At 43.0% G+C, this 20269-nt stretch overlaps 1 protein-coding gene across 1 annotated transcript in view; it reads left to right on the top strand.

Annotated features, from left to right (window-relative positions):
- The window catches only part of col1a2 (collagen, type I, alpha 2), a 61601-nt gene extending 45232 nt beyond the window's left edge, over window positions 1–16369 (top strand). The window contains exons 21-54 of the mRNA XM_056297989.1: window positions 326–424; window positions 715–768; window positions 891–998; window positions 1111–1164; window positions 1432–1530; window positions 2358–2411; window positions 2551–2649; window positions 2959–3012; window positions 3185–3238; window positions 3505–3558; window positions 4046–4099; window positions 4826–4870; window positions 5122–5220; window positions 5568–5675; window positions 5987–6040; window positions 6166–6219; window positions 7060–7113; window positions 7318–7371; window positions 7542–7649; window positions 8351–8404; window positions 8862–8915; window positions 9290–9451; window positions 9593–9700; window positions 10137–10244; window positions 10794–10847; window positions 10942–11049; window positions 11345–11398; window positions 11624–11731; window positions 12046–12099; window positions 12528–12635; window positions 12955–13201; window positions 13782–13966; window positions 14602–14844; window positions 15320–16369. Coding sequence (XP_056153964.1) covers window positions 326–424; window positions 715–768; window positions 891–998; window positions 1111–1164; window positions 1432–1530; window positions 2358–2411; window positions 2551–2649; window positions 2959–3012; window positions 3185–3238; window positions 3505–3558; window positions 4046–4099; window positions 4826–4870; window positions 5122–5220; window positions 5568–5675; window positions 5987–6040; window positions 6166–6219; window positions 7060–7113; window positions 7318–7371; window positions 7542–7649; window positions 8351–8404; window positions 8862–8915; window positions 9290–9451; window positions 9593–9700; window positions 10137–10244; window positions 10794–10847; window positions 10942–11049; window positions 11345–11398; window positions 11624–11731; window positions 12046–12099; window positions 12528–12635; window positions 12955–13201; window positions 13782–13966; window positions 14602–14844; window positions 15320–15466 — 3153 coding nt within the window. The 3' untranslated portion in view covers window positions 15467–16369. The remainder of the gene's footprint in view (window positions 1–325; window positions 425–714; window positions 769–890; window positions 999–1110; window positions 1165–1431; window positions 1531–2357; window positions 2412–2550; window positions 2650–2958; window positions 3013–3184; window positions 3239–3504; window positions 3559–4045; window positions 4100–4825; window positions 4871–5121; window positions 5221–5567; window positions 5676–5986; window positions 6041–6165; window positions 6220–7059; window positions 7114–7317; window positions 7372–7541; window positions 7650–8350; window positions 8405–8861; window positions 8916–9289; window positions 9452–9592; window positions 9701–10136; window positions 10245–10793; window positions 10848–10941; window positions 11050–11344; window positions 11399–11623; window positions 11732–12045; window positions 12100–12527; window positions 12636–12954; window positions 13202–13781; window positions 13967–14601; window positions 14845–15319) is intronic.
- The last annotated feature ends 3900 nt before the right edge of the window (window positions 16370–20269 follow it).

Here is a 20269-nt window from a genome sequence, read left to right as displayed (position 1 = left end):
GTCACCAGAGATGAATAGGTCAGAGGTCATTTAGAGTCACACAAAGGTTAATCAGATCATAGCAAACTTTAAAACACATCCACACAAACGGGTTATTTATCTCATCTGTGAGGCACAGTCTCAACTGAAAAAAACGATTGACCTCATTTCAGTGATAAAGAATATTCTATTTTGTTTATTTGAATATTTCTATTACATGCTGATTGAAATTTTAAAAAACAAAGGAACTGAAATTCAAAAGAGATCATTGTCAAGGCATTGAATTAATGAATAGGATGTACTAAGTTAGGCTGTTGACTCAAGGTGAGCTGTCGATGTTGTGTAGGGTGTCTCTGGTGTTGCTGGAGCCCCTGGTTTCCCCGGACCCAGAGGAGGACCTGGACCACAGGGCCCCCAGGGTGCTTCTGGACCTAGAGGCCTTTCTGTGAGTACATAGGAAACACATCCACCCAAATACATTCAAGTAGACTTATTCAACACACCTGTATGCACACAGTTATGCAGCTACACATGTAATGACCTTGCACATGCAAGGTCACATGCGAAAGGGGTAGGCCCACATACACAAACACCCCCAAACATAACTTTTACTGTTAAAACACATCTATATAGCAAAGACAGGTAACATGCACACATACATCACACACTCATATGCAAGTACACAAGTCGCAGTTTTTCATCTTGTCAAGGAAATCTTTTTATCTGCTCATTTAGGGAGATCCCGGTGCCGCTGGTATGAAGGGTGATGCTGGTATCAAGGGAGAGCCTGTAAGTTTTGATCACATCGCAACTGTATTTACCTACTCTACTTTTTTATTCTAATATAATATAATATAATATATAACTTAGTTTCATGAGATGTGACTCAACTTCTCTGTTGCCTTCCCCAGGGACACTCTGGACCTCAGGGACCCCCTGGACCTCAGGGTGAGGAGGGCAAGAGAGGACCCACTGGAGAGCTCGGTGCCACCGGCCCCTCTGGTCTCCGTGGAGCAAGAGTGAGTACCTCTACACCATCTCTGGTGGAGGCGTCCTGCTCAAACACATATGCATACAGATCCACATCGTTCAGTTTGTCTGTTTATGCTCTTGACTGTGTGTCCTCTATAGGGAGCTGCCGGCACCCGTGGCCTGCCTGGTCCTGAGGGAAGAACTGGCCCCATTGTAAGTGTCCAAAAAAAGATCTCATCATGTTACAGATCAAAATCTAAATTTGAAAGACCTGCATAAGCACATGACTGTATACCCACAACCATTAGAGCTATCTTGTGAAATTTGTATTGTGTTAAAAGCCCTTAAACAAGGGAGGTTTACATGTAGCTGCTTCAATTTTACTTCAACATGTCATAAATTGTGTTCAACTTCATTTTAGTTTGCTAAAACTGTCTCATCATTTCCCTCCTTTTCTGCCTTTTTGCGTGCCTCTCCCAGGGTATGCCCGGTCCTCGTGGTGCCACCGGCCCAGGCGGCGCTCGTGGAACCCCTGGAGATGCCGGCCGTGCTGGCGAGCCTGGTCTGACTGGTGCCAGAGTGAGTCTAACAATGATTCATTATTGATTCTTATCTTTATCAGTCACCAAGACGTTCCTGTGAGTAGTTTGAGTTTAGTTTTGATAATTTAATGGTGGATGCAAAGGGATATCATCTGCCATGTTAAACAAATTGACAAAAGCAACCCTTTGTAAAACCGCCATCCCATCTTTTCCATCCACTTTGGGTTAATGGTGCTGTGTGATATATCTTAATCAAGGAATATTTGTATGTAAAAGGACATCTATTATTGAAATTGAAATTCTACCCCAATTAGATATTTGCACATCATATGTTCTGTGGACATTGGAGTGAATGAATATTGTCATCAAATGAACTCTTAGCATAGTCTAAATTATAATGAGTATAGAATTACTAAAAAAAAAAAATATGTGCTGTGTTATAATACAAACAAAAGGGGACTCCAATCGAAAAATTAGTCCGTGAGACCAGAAACATGTTTCTTCTGAGCTCTCATAGTTTTTTTTAAGTACACTTGGTGTATTTCTAGTAGTACACACTTATGAGATCTCATTAGAAGATCTGTGACAATTGCACAGTTGACGTGTTTAAAAAAAGCTGAGCTATCATCAAGAGAGGTGGTGTTGTCATAACTTTAGCGGGGTCCTGAGAATTAGATCCTAACCTGAACTGGAATGCAATTATTTAAAGTGAATCAGTGAGTTGTACTGATGAAATGAGGACATCAAGACTCAGTCCCATTTTTGAGGAGCGGAACCTGCTGCCATCAGTAACCCAAACATCACCTGTAACAGAGGCATCAAGGTAGCACAAAAAGATGACTGACCAGTATTTAATCTACGCAGGGTCTCCCAGGAAGCCCTGGAAGCGCTGGACCCCCAGGAAAGGAGGGAGCTAGTGTGAGTATAATCTACCTTTAAAGACTCCGGAGGCTTTAATGGTCCACATTCTCTAATTATTCTGATAATTTTTGCTAAAATTTAATGGCATTATGAAATGTAATGGGGTTCTCTCTGTATTTTATGTTTCCTCATCCAGGGCCCCGCTGGACAAGATGGCCGCACTGGTCCTCCTGGCCCAACTGGACCCAGAGGCCAGCCCGGAAACATTGGCTTCCCCGGACCCAAAGGACCTTCTGTAAGTACCAGCAGAATCAGGGATAGACACAACTTGAACCAGCACATTAATAAGTCGACCTATATTCTGCCTCATCCATGTCTAAAGAGTCAAGAGATCTGGCCAAAAATGGGGGCCTATAATGTGTGAGAGAGCACATTGTGGCTATATTTTCATTAAATGTGTCATTATCCCTAAGTGACTTTATAATACCTGTCCCTTAACTTTCCATCCACTGAAGATATTCCAACCATTCCTATGACTTTAATACAGCCTATTATAAAATGTTCCTGACGTGTCCTCTCTTTTCCTCTTCTCTTTTTCCTCCAGGGTGAGGCTGGCAAGCCTGGAGAGAAGGGACCCACCGGCCCCACTGGACTGAGAGTAAGTCTCACTCAAATGAAGCATAGCAAGTGTTTCCAGTGGGTGATAATGTGATTCATGTTTAAGGCTTTGTAAGGGTAAAGAAACCAACATCACCATTCATTTTATGTCCTCTAACGAACCATTTCTTATGTTACCTTGTGCAAATGTGTGCCTGTCTGTCTTTGTTTAGGGATCCCCTGGTGCTGATGGCAACAATGGAGCTGCTGGAGCCATTGGAGTTGTTGTAAGTAACCTAATGTACACGAATAGATATGGCAGACATGTTTAAAGCCTAAACTTCCTATTGGGCAAATTACCCTTTGACTTATCGATAAATGTTTGGTTTACAATGTGAGGGTTTTGGCTTTAAATCCTGTTGCACGTCTATTCCAAAACAACTTTGTCACCAACGAACGATCAAACAATGAATGTTCAGTTGTAAAATATGACAGAAGATTGGTTATTTCTTCATAGGTGCTAATATTTGGTGCTTAATCTGTCTCCATACAGGGTAATTCTGGTGAAAAGGGAGAGCAAGGATCTGCTGGAGCCCCTGGTTTCCAGGTGCGGACTGACCCTTTGTGACAGTTTTCAGTGGAAAATTAGGGCATTTTTAATCCGGAGGAATTTCGTCCACTATGTGTTTTTTCTGTCATTCTTACTTACATAGCATGAATCATGATTATCATTCTTTTTTGTTATTGAGTGCAGCGTTGTCATGTTTTCTAAGTCCTTGAAAGGCATTTACTTGATAAATGTGTTTTAGAAATTTTCACCTAGTGTACCATTTTCTCAGCAAAATGCATTGAATTCATACGGTTGCAATCAGTGTTCAGTCCCTTACTTTCTATTTGGGGAAGTGCCAAGAAATATTATCAAATTGCTATATTTTGCTATAGCCAGTAATGTTGGTTACGTTAGAGAAGCTTCTGAACTTACCCTGTTTTGTCAGGAAAGATGCTGATCAGCATCAGGAAAACTCTTTTTTGTGGTTGTCAAAATACTGTTATTGATTTCATGTGTGCTCCTGTTAATGGCTTGATATCAACAGGGTCTGCCTGGCCCTGCTGGACCTGCTGGAGAGGGTGGCAAACCTGGAGACAGAGTAAGTAATATATGAGAGTGCCCCCCCACACACACACACACGTTTGTTTATGTATCCTCATGGGAACAAAAAAAATTATGTAAGGGTCAAAATCCTTTCCCCAGCACTAACCCTTACCCCAACCATAACCCAACCCAACCCATCCATCTATCCATTATCCAAGCCGCTTATCCCAAATGGGGTCGCAGGATGCTGGAGCCTATCTTAGCAGTAATTGGGTGGCAGGCGGGGCGACACCCTGGACAGGCCGCCAGTCCATCACAGCCATAACCCAAACCTTAACCCTAAAATGAACAAAAACAAAAAAACAAAAAACAGAAATAACCAAAATTTAACCTTAACCCTAAGCCTATTTTTGATGCCTAACTTTAACACAAGTCCTAAGCCTAAACATAACCCCAATTGTAACCCTTGCCATAAACCTAACCCCTTGCCCAGAAATAACCCTTTTCCTTGTGAGGTCCAACAAAACGTCGCCACTGGGTGGGTGGTTCATAATGTTATTATCCTTATGAAGACATTTGATCCTCATGAGTGTAAATAAACAAACATATGCACACATACACTCAAACACATACACACTCATACCGTAGTATGAAACATTGTACAATAAAATTATATATCCTGGGTTTCAATTTTTCAGTTTTGTTTTTAATTTCATAGAAAATGCACAACGTTAATATTTAATTGTTTTATATCTCTAACTATCGTGTTGTTTCTTCACAGGGTATCCCCGGAGATTCAGGAATTGCTGGACCTGGTGGTGTCAAGGTCAGCCCACGTTTCATCCCAAGCCTTTTCTCAGCTTTTCAACACACATACTATAGCGCAGCATACTCGATAATCATATTCATTACATATAAGTGCTTCGTGACAATGTAGCCATCTTAACCTTATCAGATTGCCCTAAATGTCAAAGAGTAATTGTCTGTTAGCTTGTGAGGTAGCTTTGGTTCTGTTTTTGGGGCTAGCCATGAACATTTCTCTAAATGTGTGTGTGTGTGTGTGTGTGTGTTCAACAGGGAGAGCGTGGTAATCCCGGTGTTGCTGGATCTGCTGGCCCTCAGGGATCCATTGGAGGCCGTGGACCTGCCGGAACCCCTGGCCCCGATGGTGGCAAGGTAAGATATGCTTGTGATGTGATTATACCTGGCAGCAGATATAGCTTTAACTCAAACACATGAAGCATTCACACAGGTACAAATAAATGGCTGGAGAGAATATTGGGTACAGACAATTGTACCATTAGATATGTATCAAAAAATACTGTAAGTCACAGACTGACATACAGATGAATATGATTTCATTGAGGTTCATCGCATATACTTACAGCCAAGATGGTATACCCAACTAAATACAGCAGCATTATACACTGTGGGCTTCCTCAATAAGGCAATGCCGAATTGATCATTGAGTTTGTTTGAGTTAGATGACAAAGAGGAACCATATTTTTTTTATCTGTTTCCAGGGAGAGCCTGGCCCTGCTGGAGCCGCTGGTAGTCCTGGACACCAAGGCCCCAGTGGCATGCCCGGTGAGCGCGGAGCAGCTGGTACTCCTGGAGGCAAGGGAGAGAAGGTACAGTATGTGCCTGAATATACCACCCACTATATATCATCAGTAGCTTATCCCATAGATTTATAATATGAAAAATACAAGATGAGCTCAGTTGCTGATATGGTCGTAGTCAGCAAACCTTGAGCAACGAACAGTTGATGACGTAACTTCTCAATTCTTTTGTGTCACATCTGACAAGCTGTCACACCCATAACCCTCTAGACTCCATTTTTATTGATGAGAATCTGTTTCTTTTTGTATCCTTGTCTCTCTGCATGCTCCTTCCCCATTATTCAATTTCTCTCTCTTCTCTCCCTCTCTTTCATCCATAGGGAGAGGCTGGACACAGAGGACCCGACGGCAATGGTGGAAGAGATGGTGCCCGTGTAAGCCAATCTCTCTGATCCTCCCGGACACACTACATAGAAAAAAATGCACCCATCCCACCCAGTATCTTTATTATATTAGTCAGAACCTGGGATTTTTGGTCATCTCCTTGCTCTCTTTCCAGGGTATGCCCGGACCTGGTGGACCCCCTGGACCTGCTGGTGCCAATGGTGACAAGGTAAGCAGTGTACATCATTTTCCACTGCAAAGCCAGTAATAAATAAATAGATAAATAAACAGAGCAAAATGTAGGTTTTTACAATGTATGTCTTGTATGCTGAGACAAATGCCAAAGGGCTTTTTTTTTTTTTTACTTAAAAATGGATGGCAGTGACATTATACATGGTAAGGCACTGCGAGACCAGTGGCCTATGGTAAACCATTGACAGAAGTTTTCATAGTTTTGTTTAAAGGCCAATCACTATTAAAGACTGGTATGACACTTTGTATGACAGCATTATGACTCTTTTATGAACACATATACTATGTATATTTAGATATATCCATTTGCTATTTAATTGCAAACTGGTGCCCCCAACAGCCACCTACTGGCTATTTTGTAGTACTGCATATCAAAAAGCTCACTGAAAACTATTCACCCTGGCAATGAAAAAAGGAAAAACTAATGGACAATATTAGGGGATGCAGAAGCTTCTTAAAAAATTGGAATTAACTTTCTTGATTGCCAGATAAAAGTAGAAGTCCAACAGTAACAATGGATTAACATGACACAGCAGTCACTAATACTCATTCACATCACTCACCTTAAGTGTTTTTAGATTGGATTTCCTCTTAGTTTAAAAGTGTCCCGAATGAACTGACCCAACCCTGATTATGACAAGTTTAGCTCTTTTTGTTAAACAATGGGTAAAGATGGATGGACGAGTGGATCGACTGATAGACCAGCAGATGGATGGATGGTTGATCAATTAACCACTGATGCACACACACAAACTGTCACAACTTAATATTGATGTTTCATGCTTCGATAATCCTCACTTATTGTTTTCTCCTCCAGGGTGAGACTGGTGCCTTCGGACCTAACGGCCCCGCCGGAGCTCGTGGAGCCCCTGTAAGTTGTCCTGAATTACATCTTTCATACAAAAAAAAACCCAAAAAAAACATTTTTCAACCCAAACTTCTTGCAAATTTATTGACTTATGAATATTAAACCACTTGTGAAAAGGCCTACAAGAATTTTTAAATTTGTGGTAGTCTGAATTCAGATTGGGTAGATACAATGCTTTCTCTCTGACCAACTGCTTATTCTCATCAGGGTGAGCGTGGAGAAGTTGGACCTGCTGGAGCCCCCGGATTTGCTGGACCCCCTGTAAGTCCATAAACAACCAATATACCATATACTTAAACCGTCCAAGTACTGATATACCAGTATTACAAGCATATTCACTCACGCTTAATTATATCGCGTGCCAAAACTACTCTCTAAAACACACACACAAACACGCACTGACCCATCATCCCCATTGTCTCTTCCTGCAGGGTGCTGATGGCCAGCCCGGAGCCAGAGGAGAGCGTGGACCTGCCGGAGGAAAGGGAGACGTTGGAGCTTCTGGCCCTGTTGGAGCCGCTGGACAGTCTGGACCCGCTGTTAGTGCTATACACACACATTCACACCCTACGCAGCAGACCATACCATTCCATCCTTCGGATGAGACGTTAAACCGAGGTCCTGACTCACAGTGGTCATTAAAGATCCCATGGCACTTATTGCAAAGAGTAGGGGGTTCCCCGGTGTCCTGGCAAAATTCCCAACCTGGCTCTCTCCATCTGGCCACCTAACCATCCCCCCATGTAATTGGCTCAATGATTCCTCCCTCTCCACCTCAAGCTGATGTGTGGTGAGCATTCTGGCACAAAATGGCTGCCGTGCATCACCCAGGTGGGTGCTACACATCTGTGGTGGTTGAAGTGAGTTACACCCTTCAATGTGAAGCGCTTTGGGTGTCTAGAAAAGCGCTATATAAATGTAATGATTATTACTATTATTATTATTATTATGGGATAAGAGTTTGATATAGTATTACTCACTGTTTGACTTAAACAGCTGCAGAACTGTACTTTAGACAGCAAATGGAAAACCTCATGGTAGGATTGGAATGGCAATGGGAGACAATTAGCAATGAGTTAACGCTGCGCTGAAATTACATATAGAATCACTAGGATCTGATGGTGATTGTGATGAAAAAAACATCGACGATGTATGTGAAAAATTAAGTGAGAGAACATCTGAACTGGAATTGCTAAGAAAGAAGTGGTCTTAATTGATTTGTCTTTCTCTATTTACCTAGGGTCCTTCTGGCCCTGCTGGACCCCCTGGTGCTCGTGGTGATACCGGCCCTGCTGTAAGTGTGCTCTAATTCATACACAAAGAAATACACTTTAAAAAGATAGCTGCATAAACATACAGTTTTTTTCCTCAATTCCAAAAGCAAAGTCAGTCACACAACACACTTTTATTCATATATTAATGTGTGGAGAAGGAGAGCCGCCATTAGCCCTGCCTGTTAAACTCAACATGCTCAAGAGTCATTCCCAGATCCCAGATCTGGCCTTCAAGTAAAAGTCATCAAAAGCACATCAAACCATCTGATGTAGTAGCTGATGGTGGGATCAATCAGTAAGAATTAGAAGTGTAAACGTTTTACTAAAATCAGCAACAAATCATACCTGGGCTGTACTAAGGTTATTTTGTCATTATTTTTGTTATTATTATATATATTTTATTTCATGTATATAGAAACACACACACACCAGATGACAGATGACCTCTAACCTTTGACTTTTTATTTTTGATGTCAGGGTTTGACTGGTTTCCCTGGTGTTGCTGGCAGAGTTGGTGCTGGTGGTCCCTCTGTGAGTATTGATTCTATGTTTCCAATGATCAATAAATACCCCACACACACACACACACACACACACACACACACACACAAATACCTTTCACAAATACCATTCATACACATATATAGTCATGTGCACTCTTCATCGCTACATGGCATGACAGTTTAATACCTAAAGAAACCTTGATGTTGAGTATGATCAATGTCTTTACCCTGCAAATCTAAGAAACAGGGTTTTTTGATGATGAATTGGTTACCCAGCACACAAACACTCACCTTAAACATCACTTGAATCATCCACCAAAACACACAAATACACCAACATCACACACACATTCCTCTTTTTTTATATATACAATAACTCTTACTCTCCTCTTCCTCTCAAAGGGTATTGTTGGCCCCCCTGGCCCTGGTGGTCCCGCTGGCAAAGATGGTCCTCGTGGACTCCGTGGTGATGTTGGCCCCGCTGGTCCCACTGGAGAGCAGGGTATGGTCGGACCAGCTGGTCTTGCTGGAGAGAAGGGACCTAGTGGAGATGCTGGTGCTATTGTAAGTTATAGCTTGTTCAAAAATCATCTATTTTTGGATTCTAGTTTTCCAAAGAGTTTCTGGAAACAGTTGATTTTGTATCTACATGGTGTGCATATACCCCTGAGGATCCATGCCTGATTCTCTTCTGTGTGTGTTTAGGGTGCTCCTGGTTCTCCTGGACCTCAGGGTCAGCTCGGATCTCAGGGATTCGTTGGTCTGCCTGGAGCTAGAGGAGATCGTGGTGTGCCTGGTGGTGCTGGTGCTCTGGTGAGTGCTGATATTCACATTCGTGTGCAGTATATGTATTTGAAAACTAGTGCACTTGTGTGTTAACTTGTCTTATGATCATTTCACCGCCAGCAAGTGCACTGGTCCCGTTACCTATAGAGACTCTGAGGGCCCTGATCTCTCACAGTATGATGCTGAGACTCAAAAACATCAATACCAAAAATGATCAAAAGTGAAACACATCCATAAAGCTTTCAGTGGAAATGCATGAAAGCCATGCGTTTTGCAATGCACCAAATTAAATGCATATATGAAATTCATTGAAATTTTGAGGCAAAGCTCACTGAAAATATCATGAATAATAATTATACACTTGACCTCTGAAATGTTTCAAATAATAAAAGTAGTCAATTTTAGTGAATTGCCATCTTCATGTAAAGTCAGTGTATGTGACCCTGTGATCTGCACTTGACAGGGAGAGGCTGGTAGAGTGGGCCCTGCTGGTTCCTCTGGAGCCCGTGGACCACCTGGCAACATTGGCATGCCTGGTATGACCGGATCCCAGGGAGAGGCTGGACGTGAGGTAAGCGTTCACCATGATGGCTGACTGTTCGCCCATGACCTATAATGTGGTATGTAAAATGACCTGTAATGTGACCTGTAATATCCCTGAGTTACCAAGAGAGGGCCCCAGGACATATCCGTCATTACAACACTTTTAAAAATCTACGTCAAGAAAACCTATTCTGCAGTGTTTAGCTTCTTATGTTTAGAACCTTGAACTAGGGGCAAATGTAAAATAAAATCAAAAACCCTTTTCAGAGTTTGTAGTCTTCTTTATGTTGAAGAAGCCATGTTGACACAGTAGCTCAGGCCCTAGTATGGTAAACTAGTAAAGCATTACTTTGGTAACCATTGTGGTAACTGACAGCAAAGCTTACCCAAGTTCCACCTTCCTTAGCTACTGTTACTGTGTCCAATAAACTTTTAAGATGAGCTCAGCTTTTTTTACTCGTATCAACACTTTTGGATGTCAGAGGAAGTAGAGATGATTGCTTGGCACTGGTTGGTGGATGGCTGTGTCAGTCCTGATTTTGCAACACTCAGTTGTAATACTATTTATAATCCACAGGGAAACCCTGGTAACGATGGACCTCCCGGCCGTCCCGGTGCTGCTGGATTCAAGGTACGGTCTTCTGTCTCACTGTAAAGCCAATCGAAGGAACACACACACGTACTCGCTATGGTCTGACCTGTGCTTTTTGCCTCCATGCTGACAGGGTGACCGTGGTGAGCCTGGTTCCGCTGGTCTCATGGGACTGGCTGGCGCCCCCGGACCTGCTGGACCTTCTGGTGCTGTTGGAAGACCTGGAAACCGTGGAGAGTCTGTGAGTAGAATTCCCAACCAGCTCAATATGGATCTATGAGCCCCTACATCAATTCAGTTGCCATTTAGATTATCAATGATATTTGCACAATGCAATTATGAGGAAGATATTTAAATTAACTTCCTGTTAATTCACACTATCACAAGGCACTTTTATGTTGCTTACCTTTTTGGCGTGTCGATATGTGTGTCAACACTTTTCCAAGATTATATATTAGTTTCTTTTCTTTTAGCAGTATAATATTTCACTCTCTTTTTCATTCATCCATTCCTTCTTGTCTTTCCTCCTGCTGTAGGGCGCTGTAGGCGCAGCTGGTCCCGCTGGAGCTGCCGGAGCCAGAGGCGGTTCTGTAAGTACAACAATTTACAATGACACAAGCTACACAATCATTTAATCAACACAGGGCATAGGACCGATTCATAATCTAAAAGTATCATTCATCATTCCTCAACCTGTTATTGTATCCATCCATGTCATCATAGATAAAACCAACCTCACTTTGCTGTGGATCACAGCCTCTGATTTCATCAAGTTCAATAAAAATTCTGATAATGTGCATGCATGTGTAATGTAGGGACCTGCTGGACCCCGTGGTGAGAAGGGAGGTGCTGGAGAGAAGGGAGAGAGAGGCATGAAGGGTCTTCGTGGACATGGTGGTCTGCAGGGAATGCCCGGACCTAGTGTGAGTGCCTGCAGACACTTGTGTTACACACACACTGGACATGCCGTAGCACGGATAGATACTGAAAATACTGTGGTGCTCCGTGAACTTCACTTACACACCAATGGAAAATAGACACTGGTGTTTCTATAATCATATTGCTATTTCATTTATGTCAAGCAGCTACTGTTCAAAAGAGAACTCTACTGCTGCCTTGGTTATGTTATATGTTGTTGTAGGAATATGGGGAAAACACAAACACAGTTGATGCTGTGCGAATAGGTCCCTGTGGATTGTCTTGATGTAGTTTGTTGATAGTATTCCTCTCCCCACAGGGTCCCTCTGGTGACACTGGATCTGCTGGACTTGCTGGACCTTCTGGACCTAGAGTGAGTAGAAAACTTTATCACCTGCAATAGGCTAATATAGCTTCTGTGTTGTGTCACCTGTATCCAGAGATACTCTTGGGAAGCTGGGCTATCCTCTATCCAATCTTAAACATTAGAAGAAATATAGCAAAACTCATCCCAAGTTAGAGGAATAATTTCTTGCACTATGTCAGAAACTGATGTTCCATTGTATTATGTTGAATCACACCTCTACACACACACACACACACACACACACAAACTTATCAAATCTGGACTGAACACAGATATTGGCCACTTTACTTGTGCAAAGCATGATCTCACAAATGCGCACAGGTTAAAAAGTAAAAAATAAAAGATATTTCTAGCAGCCAGATACTCTCCTGAGCCAGGATTTAGCTTAAAACACAAACATTTGACTGTTTTGTATTCCATATTGTCTTCCTTAGGGCCCTGCTGGACCCCACGGACCCCCTGGCAAGGATGGTAGAGCTGGTGCCCATGGTACTATTGGTGCTCCCGGTGCTCGTGGACCCTCTGGATACGTTGGAGCCGCTGTGAGCATCTCTTCATTCTCTTCATCTCTTTACACCTAGAAACAATGATAGCTTAAATTACCTGTTTCCATCTTTATATCTGACACCAATCCCCCCCTTTCACTGCACAAGGTACATAAAGTCCTGTTCACCATTAGTAGAATCAATAGACTTCATACAAGCCCTTTTAAACCCTCTTTATTTTGTAAGATAGTCAGGTTTATAGTTTAACACAGTAGCAATACCATCTCTACTATCAAGGGACCTTCTAAAAAAATGTCGATCTGCAACAGTGACTTCAATCGGCTTATCTTATACACTTGTGTGTCAATGAATTTAGGGTCCCCCTGGAATTCCTGGTCTTCCAGGACCTCCCGGCCCCGCTGGTGGCGGATACGACGTCTCTGGTGGATACGATGATTACAGAGCTGACCAGCCTGCTCTGAGAGCCAAGGATTATGAGGTGGATGCCACCATCAAGTCCCTCAACACTCAGATCGAGAACCTGCTCACTCCCGAGGGATCCAGGAAGAACCCTGCCCGCACATGCCGTGACATCAGGCTCAGCCATCCCGACTGGAGCAGCGGTAAGCTATGGGCATTTTCAGCGGTGCTTGGGATATATATGGTGAAGTAGCTAACAGCTCTCACTAGTTCCATTGATAATGTTTTGTCTAGCAACAGAAATAAGAACACGTACCATGGACAAACATGATAAAATACAAGGGAGCAGCTAAAAGAGAATAGGGCTGGGGGTGCAGAAAAAATATATTTTGACAATTTTCTTGCTAATGAGGATTATAATCTTAATCAAAAGGAACAAAAAAATAAAATCTTTAACGTCGCCCAGATGGCACAGCTGAACTTGAAACTAAATGTCAGTTTGTGGGTGAGTTAGAAGCCAAGTTCACAAGTTGCTTTGCATCTAAAAAGCCTATAATAGGAAACTAGGGCCCACAGAAATGAACAAGGGGGTCAATCAAAATTTGATCAGTAATTATGAGAAAGTTTGGATGTCTCTTAGAGCTCACATGCATTGTCATTGACATTATGGCATTTTACTCAACTACTCAAACTTGTCTCTTTTTTTATCAAGACCTCATTTAGTTTGAATAAATTAACTTTTTTTTTTTTTTACCTGACTGTTTCATCTTTCTGTCCGTATAGGATTCTACTGGATCGACCCCAACCAGGGCTGCACCATGGATGCCATCAAGGTCTTCTGTGACTTCTCCACTCGTGAGACCTGCATCTACGCCCACCCTGAGAGCATTGCCCGCAAGAACTGGTTCAGAAGCACCCAGAACAAGAAGCACGTATGGTTCGGAGAGACCATCAACGGTGGAACTGAGGTGAGCATGAATCAGCACCATGTAAAAAAAAAAAAGCAAATGGTACTTTGAATTGTAAACCACAAAGAGGGGTTTTTTTTATAACTGAAAGATTTAAGAAACATGTTTATCAGCTTATGTTCTCCTCAGTTAGCAATATAATTTCATAAAATACACCCAGAGCCAGGGTGTTTTTCCTTTTTAAAAGAGCGCCCCTCCAGTTCACTCATGATGTCGTCAGACACACTCATTTACATACAGCCAATCGGATCAAAGCATCAAAATATCAAACCCGCCCATCATTTGAGTTGTACTTGTCACTCAAAGGCCAACTCATGATGAATTAATGACGAATAAACCACTTCTGCAGAGTTTTTGAGACAATTTTCAGTAATGACAGATAAATGTATAAAAAAAACAAAATATGAGTCATTTACAACTATATAAAACATAAATGAGTATGTTATTATGCTGCATTCAAGGGAAAAGTTAAACCTGATTGCTGTTTTTTGCCCGACATTAAGCGTTGATCATGTTCTCTATGTATGTCGTGTGATATGTATAGTATGCATGCATGTAGGAGGCTCTATTCAAAAGGTGAAAACAAATATCCTCTCATAGGACAATAAAGAATATCTATCTTCTCCTCCCTGCAGTTTACCTACAACGATGAGACCCTCAGCCCCCAGAGCATGGCCACCCAGCTGGCTTTCATGCGCCTGCTGTCCAACCAGGCTAGCCAGAACATCACCTACCACTGCAAGAACAGCGTGGCCTACATGGATAATGAGAGCGGCAACCTGAAGAAGGCTGTGGTGCTCCAGGGCTCCAACGATGTGGAGCTGAGGGCTGAGGGCAACAGCCGCTTCACCTTCTCCGTGCTGGAGGACGGCTGCACTGTAAGTATCCGCTTTCTTTTGCCTGTCACTGATTCCCTTCCATACTCTAGTCGCCTTTGTCACCCACGAGGGTCGACGACTCTCTGGTTGATTCAAGGTTATGCTTTTGCATGCTTTCTTTGGCAACATGAATATTACACATTATAGAAGTGAGAGCAGCGGTCTTGTCATATAGTCGAAGGTTATGTACATTCATGGGTTTATTATGTATGCTAATATGGAGATTTTGCAGCCATCGTCACATTGAATGCATATATGGAGACTATTACTGTATAATATGGGGGGAAGTAAAAGAAGTAATGCAGGCAGAAATATATTCGAATACTTCTTTTATTTGATAAGATGAAATACTTGCTTGCATGCAGTTACCCAGAATGACCTGTCTTTATCTCTTGGTGATGGGATGTGTTGTCCTTGTGTTGCCGCAGTGCGTTTTTCTGAAACACATTCTCTCCCTTTTTGTCTCCCACCGCAGAGACACACCGGTGAGTGGAGCAAGACAGTCATTGAGTACAGAACAAATAAACCATCTCGCCTGCCCATCCTCGACATTGCACCTTTGGACATTGGTGGAGCTGATCAGGAGTTTGGTTTGGACATTGGCCCAGTCTGTTTCAAATAAATAGACTCATGATAAATTAACACCAAAAAAGAGAGAAAGAAAGAAAAACGAAAATCCCTGCCCTTCTTTCAATGTTGTTTTTTTTATACTGAATGCTGAGTACTCTCTGCGCATCCACTTGCTTAAGCTGGGCAACTATCGGAGTGGACTGATCGGACTGAGCGGAGCGTTTGTGCAATGCAAATTAATACAGCAACCCAAAGGGACGCGGGAAAACACCTTGTTGTGGGACATCATGTCATCATTTTGTAAAAAATAAAAGAAGTGTAATAAAAACGCTGAAAGTATGCATCACTTTGTGGTCTTTGTATATCTTCCAAAGAGGAGGTTTAAAACCACAATCTCCATGAATAAAAGAAAAAAAGGTTTAAACTACCTCATGCCTGTACTTAAAGAAAATACTATTGACAAAACCTGGGGTCCGCAACCGAGATGTTACGAGTGTTAAGGCTTCAAGCTTTGTCCCGTATCGGAAAAGGTGCTCAATTACTTGAAGCAGAGATCTATGGTGCTAATATGCAGCTGTGGAGCGAAACCACTTGTTCACTGTATTACTTTGTATTGACCTTTGAGGAGTCTTGTACAGGTCCCGTCCCCCCCCCCCCGATACAACCCCGTTTTAAGCAGGTGGACTGTTCCTAAATCTGATGTCTGTCTGGTTTTGCTTGTTTTTGTTTTTGTTTTGTTTCTAATTTTATTTCCAAATTGTCTAGCAGGTTTTTTTTTTCCGGTCAGGCTTTCAAATCTTCCCACACCCAGTGTTCATACTGAAATCACAAATTTTACCCAAATCTGAATGGTTTTTTTTTCTTCAGGCGCCCTCTCTCACTCTCGCTCTCTCTCTCTCTCTCTCTCTCTCTCTCTCTCTCTCTCTCTCTCTCTCTCTCTCTCTCTCTCTCTCTCTCTCTCTCTCAAAAAACAACACCACAAAGTTTATTGTACCTATTTTGTATATGTGAGATGTTTAAATAAATTGTGAAAAGTTCTGAAATAAAGCATGTCCAATGTTCCAAAACACACTATTCAGTGACTTTTAGTGCTTCCGTGTTTTGATGGCACCGTCACACGAGGTTGTAGTATACCGATTGTCACTGTTTTTTTGGTTATAGCGTAAGTTTGGCGGATGACTTACATGTCATCTTTGATTGAAACATCTTCCTATTGTGGAAGCACATCCATCCCTTGATTTATCTTTCCCCTTCTCTTGCTCTTGAACAGTACATCAAATGTCATGTACAGTAGTATTTGTTTTCATTGTCCATGCCAATGTCTGATTACTAACATGCATTGTTTCTTGTAAATATGCATCCTGTGGTGTTGCTTTTCTTTGCATAATACAGCTTTTGCATCCAAATAAATTGGTGTGATTTGGATCGAGGCTTGAATTGCAGTGATGCATGCAGACAGTGCCTTGTTTAGTCCATTAGGGAAATATGGGGGATTCGTACTGTTATGAGAAAAGACAACGTTTTCCTTTGATAATGAATAATGTGTATTAAAGGAACATGATCTCAAAAATATAAAGCTTAGAGGCAACAGAAAAGAAAACAGATAGAAAATACAGAGTAGACCTAGGGACACAATGGCCTTTGTGGGTTTAATGAAAGTTATGATTTGAATGATTTGAAGATACATCCTAGGATGCACTAGGACACATCATCAGTGATGTTTCCTGAGGTCCTCGGGTGTTTCGGGTCTTTCAACATCATACAGCCTCTCTCAGGCGACCCAGCTTGGCTTATTTGTCACGCCTTTATATTCATAAACAAGAGTCATTTAGGCGAATTGTGGAAACAATGTGGCAACACAACATCGTGAAAATTTAAAAGAAACAAAACAACATAAAATATAACTAGGCCAAATCATCAAACCACAAAATGTTCCATAGTCGTTGCACACAAATACACAAATGATCTCACTTTTTGTGGCAATGTTAAAATAGTTCATCTTAACAAAGAAAGTCAAGTCAACTTTATTTGTGTAGCCCTCAATCACAGTTACGCTTTCCTTCGCTTTAAATTCACATCAAGTTTCTCTGTTTGGGAGAATCTTAATGTGAATGTAAGGCCCCTTTTACTGAAACAAGATTTTCAAAGAAACCCCTTAACTTTGTAGATATAATACTGCAATACGACCCCCCCCCCACCACCACCACACACACACACACACACACACACACACACACACACATACACATATACACACACACACACACACACACACACACACACACACACATACACACACACACACACACACACACACACACACACACACACACACACACACACACACACACTTAGGGTGGCCATATTGTCAAACTTCCAAACCTGGACCCTTGGGTGTGCCGCACGTTCATGCACGCGCACATGTACGCGCTTATGCACGCATCGTAGGCGTTTCCATCAGGATGGGGGCAGTTATTTTAACACATAGCACACCCACCGAGCCTACTTTTCAACACCATGGGCGCCATGAACGTTGCATTTTCGTTTCCGGGTACTTTAGGAAGGAAGGGGCAAGCCTCCTGGCGCTTTTTAGAAAACACCGACTTTCTCTTCGGCACGACAGCTAACTGTTAGCATACTGACAGGTTCCGTCGGGAGGAGCCGCTTGCCCGCTAGGCTAGCAGCAGGCTAGCATCAGTGTTGAATTCAGACGCGTGGTACTCTAATTGTGTTTTGATATTGGGCTAAGTAATAATGAGTTGGACAGAACACGATAAACGTCTATGTAAGCGCTGAAAGCAAGTATAACATTGTTGCGATTGGGGTAGACATAATCGTGTATGTTTATTGTTTGTTTGGGTGTTGACTCGGACTGGGTAGACGACTATGTTACTGACTGACTTGACTGTAGTAGGACCGTGACAGAGATGTGTTCCGGAGTGACCTCGATAGGGGGAGCCATTGTTCGGCAACCAATAGGGAGGGGCAGAATAAGTGAACACTCTGGGGTCGTGCGGGGTACAGGAGCTGCCATTATAAATGCATCCTCGCCTCTTGCCTCTCCTTTCCCGTCAGTTCCGTTCGGTTCTGACGGATTGTTAAAATTAAACAGCTCTCTCGGGGTCGTGCGGTGTATGGGACACGAGAGTTGCTAATAAGAGATCTATCTCGCATTCTTCCACACCGGCTCGCCACACAATATTATAATTATTACATTAATTATGGTGAAAAGCGGGACTTTTTTGTGTGTGTGTTTTAAGAGAAACTTGTCGGGACACCCATCTTGAAACCGGGACAATCCCGGACGTCCGGTCACAGTACCCAAACAAATAAATACAGTAGACGGCAATGTATGGCGCCCCCTATCCTTAGAGGGGGAAAGGGAAGCAGTAGGCTCGGTGCATTAATGCCGCGCTGCGGAACTTCCGGGTGTGTCTGTTTGCATAAGAACTTCCGGTACAACCGGACGCTTACGTCCTACTGAATCGTTGGTTAGCTGCTAACTTATCCGTCCGAAATCTTAATTTAGTCCGAAAAAATCAATGACTCAAGCAGGGCAAAAAGGGACGTTCAAGTATCAACGCCGTGAATCAGGCTCCACTGAGCACTGTTGTGTGCCACAGTGTGCGAATTCGGCGCGCTATAATCCTCTTTCCATTCATTCCTTAGTAACTGCGAGGAAAGCGCTAAGTGGCTAGCGACGATTCGGAGGGATGCATTTACCGCGTCACCAAGCGTACAAAAGTTTGTAGTCAGCATTTTGAACCAGGTGATTTCACAGTGCCAGCTACAGGTGTCTTAAGGAGGCTCAAGTAAAGAACTGTCCCCACACTCTTTGCAGGGAATGAGTACTCTAAACTCACACCCAGGCTAGGTGCGTGGGAGCGCTGGGAGCGTCCTGCTGTCGCCCCTCTGCCAGCTCTGGACTCCTCTGATAATGAGATGGATGTCAACTGCAAGAGCATGTCTATTGCGTGGCTCCTAATCCCTCCGCTTTGGATGGTGTCCTGGCCCAAAACGATTCAATGAGGAAACAAATAGAAGCGCAACCAGAAACAACAAGAGACCGTCCAGCCTACAGTCCAAATTCAACCTGAGGCGATTTGCAGGTTCCGATGAGGACATTCGGTTTCACACCAGGTATGTCTGATTTGTATCATTTCATTTAATCGCCCCTGCCAGCTAGCTAGCTAGCTAGCGCTAGCATAGTTTTAATAATGCCGTTACTCACCCTCGTAGTTGTCGATGTAGCTTGAAATATACATCTTAAACCCCTTTTCTTTTTTGCTCGTCAGAGCTACCGAAGAAGCACTCACGATGCGATGTACATCGTTGACCGTGATTTTAGGGAGGTCCTGCAAACAGTGAGTGTAAAACAAAGCCATCTCTTCTCGCAACAAACCAGACTGGAAGTTCTTGTGCAAGTACTCGTACCTAGGCAGTCGAACGACGCCATCTTACACAACCATCCATCCATTATCCAAACTGCTTATCCTGCTCTCAGAGTCGAGGGGATGCTGGAGCCTATCCCAGCAGTCACTGGGCGGCAGGCGGGGAGACACCCTGGACAGGCAGCCAGACCATCACAGGCTAACACACACACACACACACACACACACACACACACACACACACACACACACACAGGGACAGTTTAGTACAGCCGAGTCACCTGATCTGCATGTCCTTGGCTTGGACTGTGGGAGGAAACCCACACAGACACGGGGAGAACATGCAAACTCCACACTAAGGACGATCCGTGACGACCCCCAAGATTGGACTACCCCGGGGCTCAAACCCGGGACCTTCTTGCTGTGAGGCAACTGCGCTAACCACTGTGCCACCGTGCTGCCTA

This window comes from Lampris incognitus, chromosome 18 (assembly GCF_029633865.1).
Source record: "Lampris incognitus isolate fLamInc1 chromosome 18, fLamInc1.hap2, whole genome shotgun sequence".
In the NCBI taxonomy this organism is placed as follows: Eukaryota; Metazoa; Chordata; class Actinopteri; order Lampriformes; family Lampridae; genus Lampris; species Lampris incognitus.
Note: the sequence above shows the minus strand (reverse complement) of the source record. Positions and strands in the feature narration are given on the sequence as shown.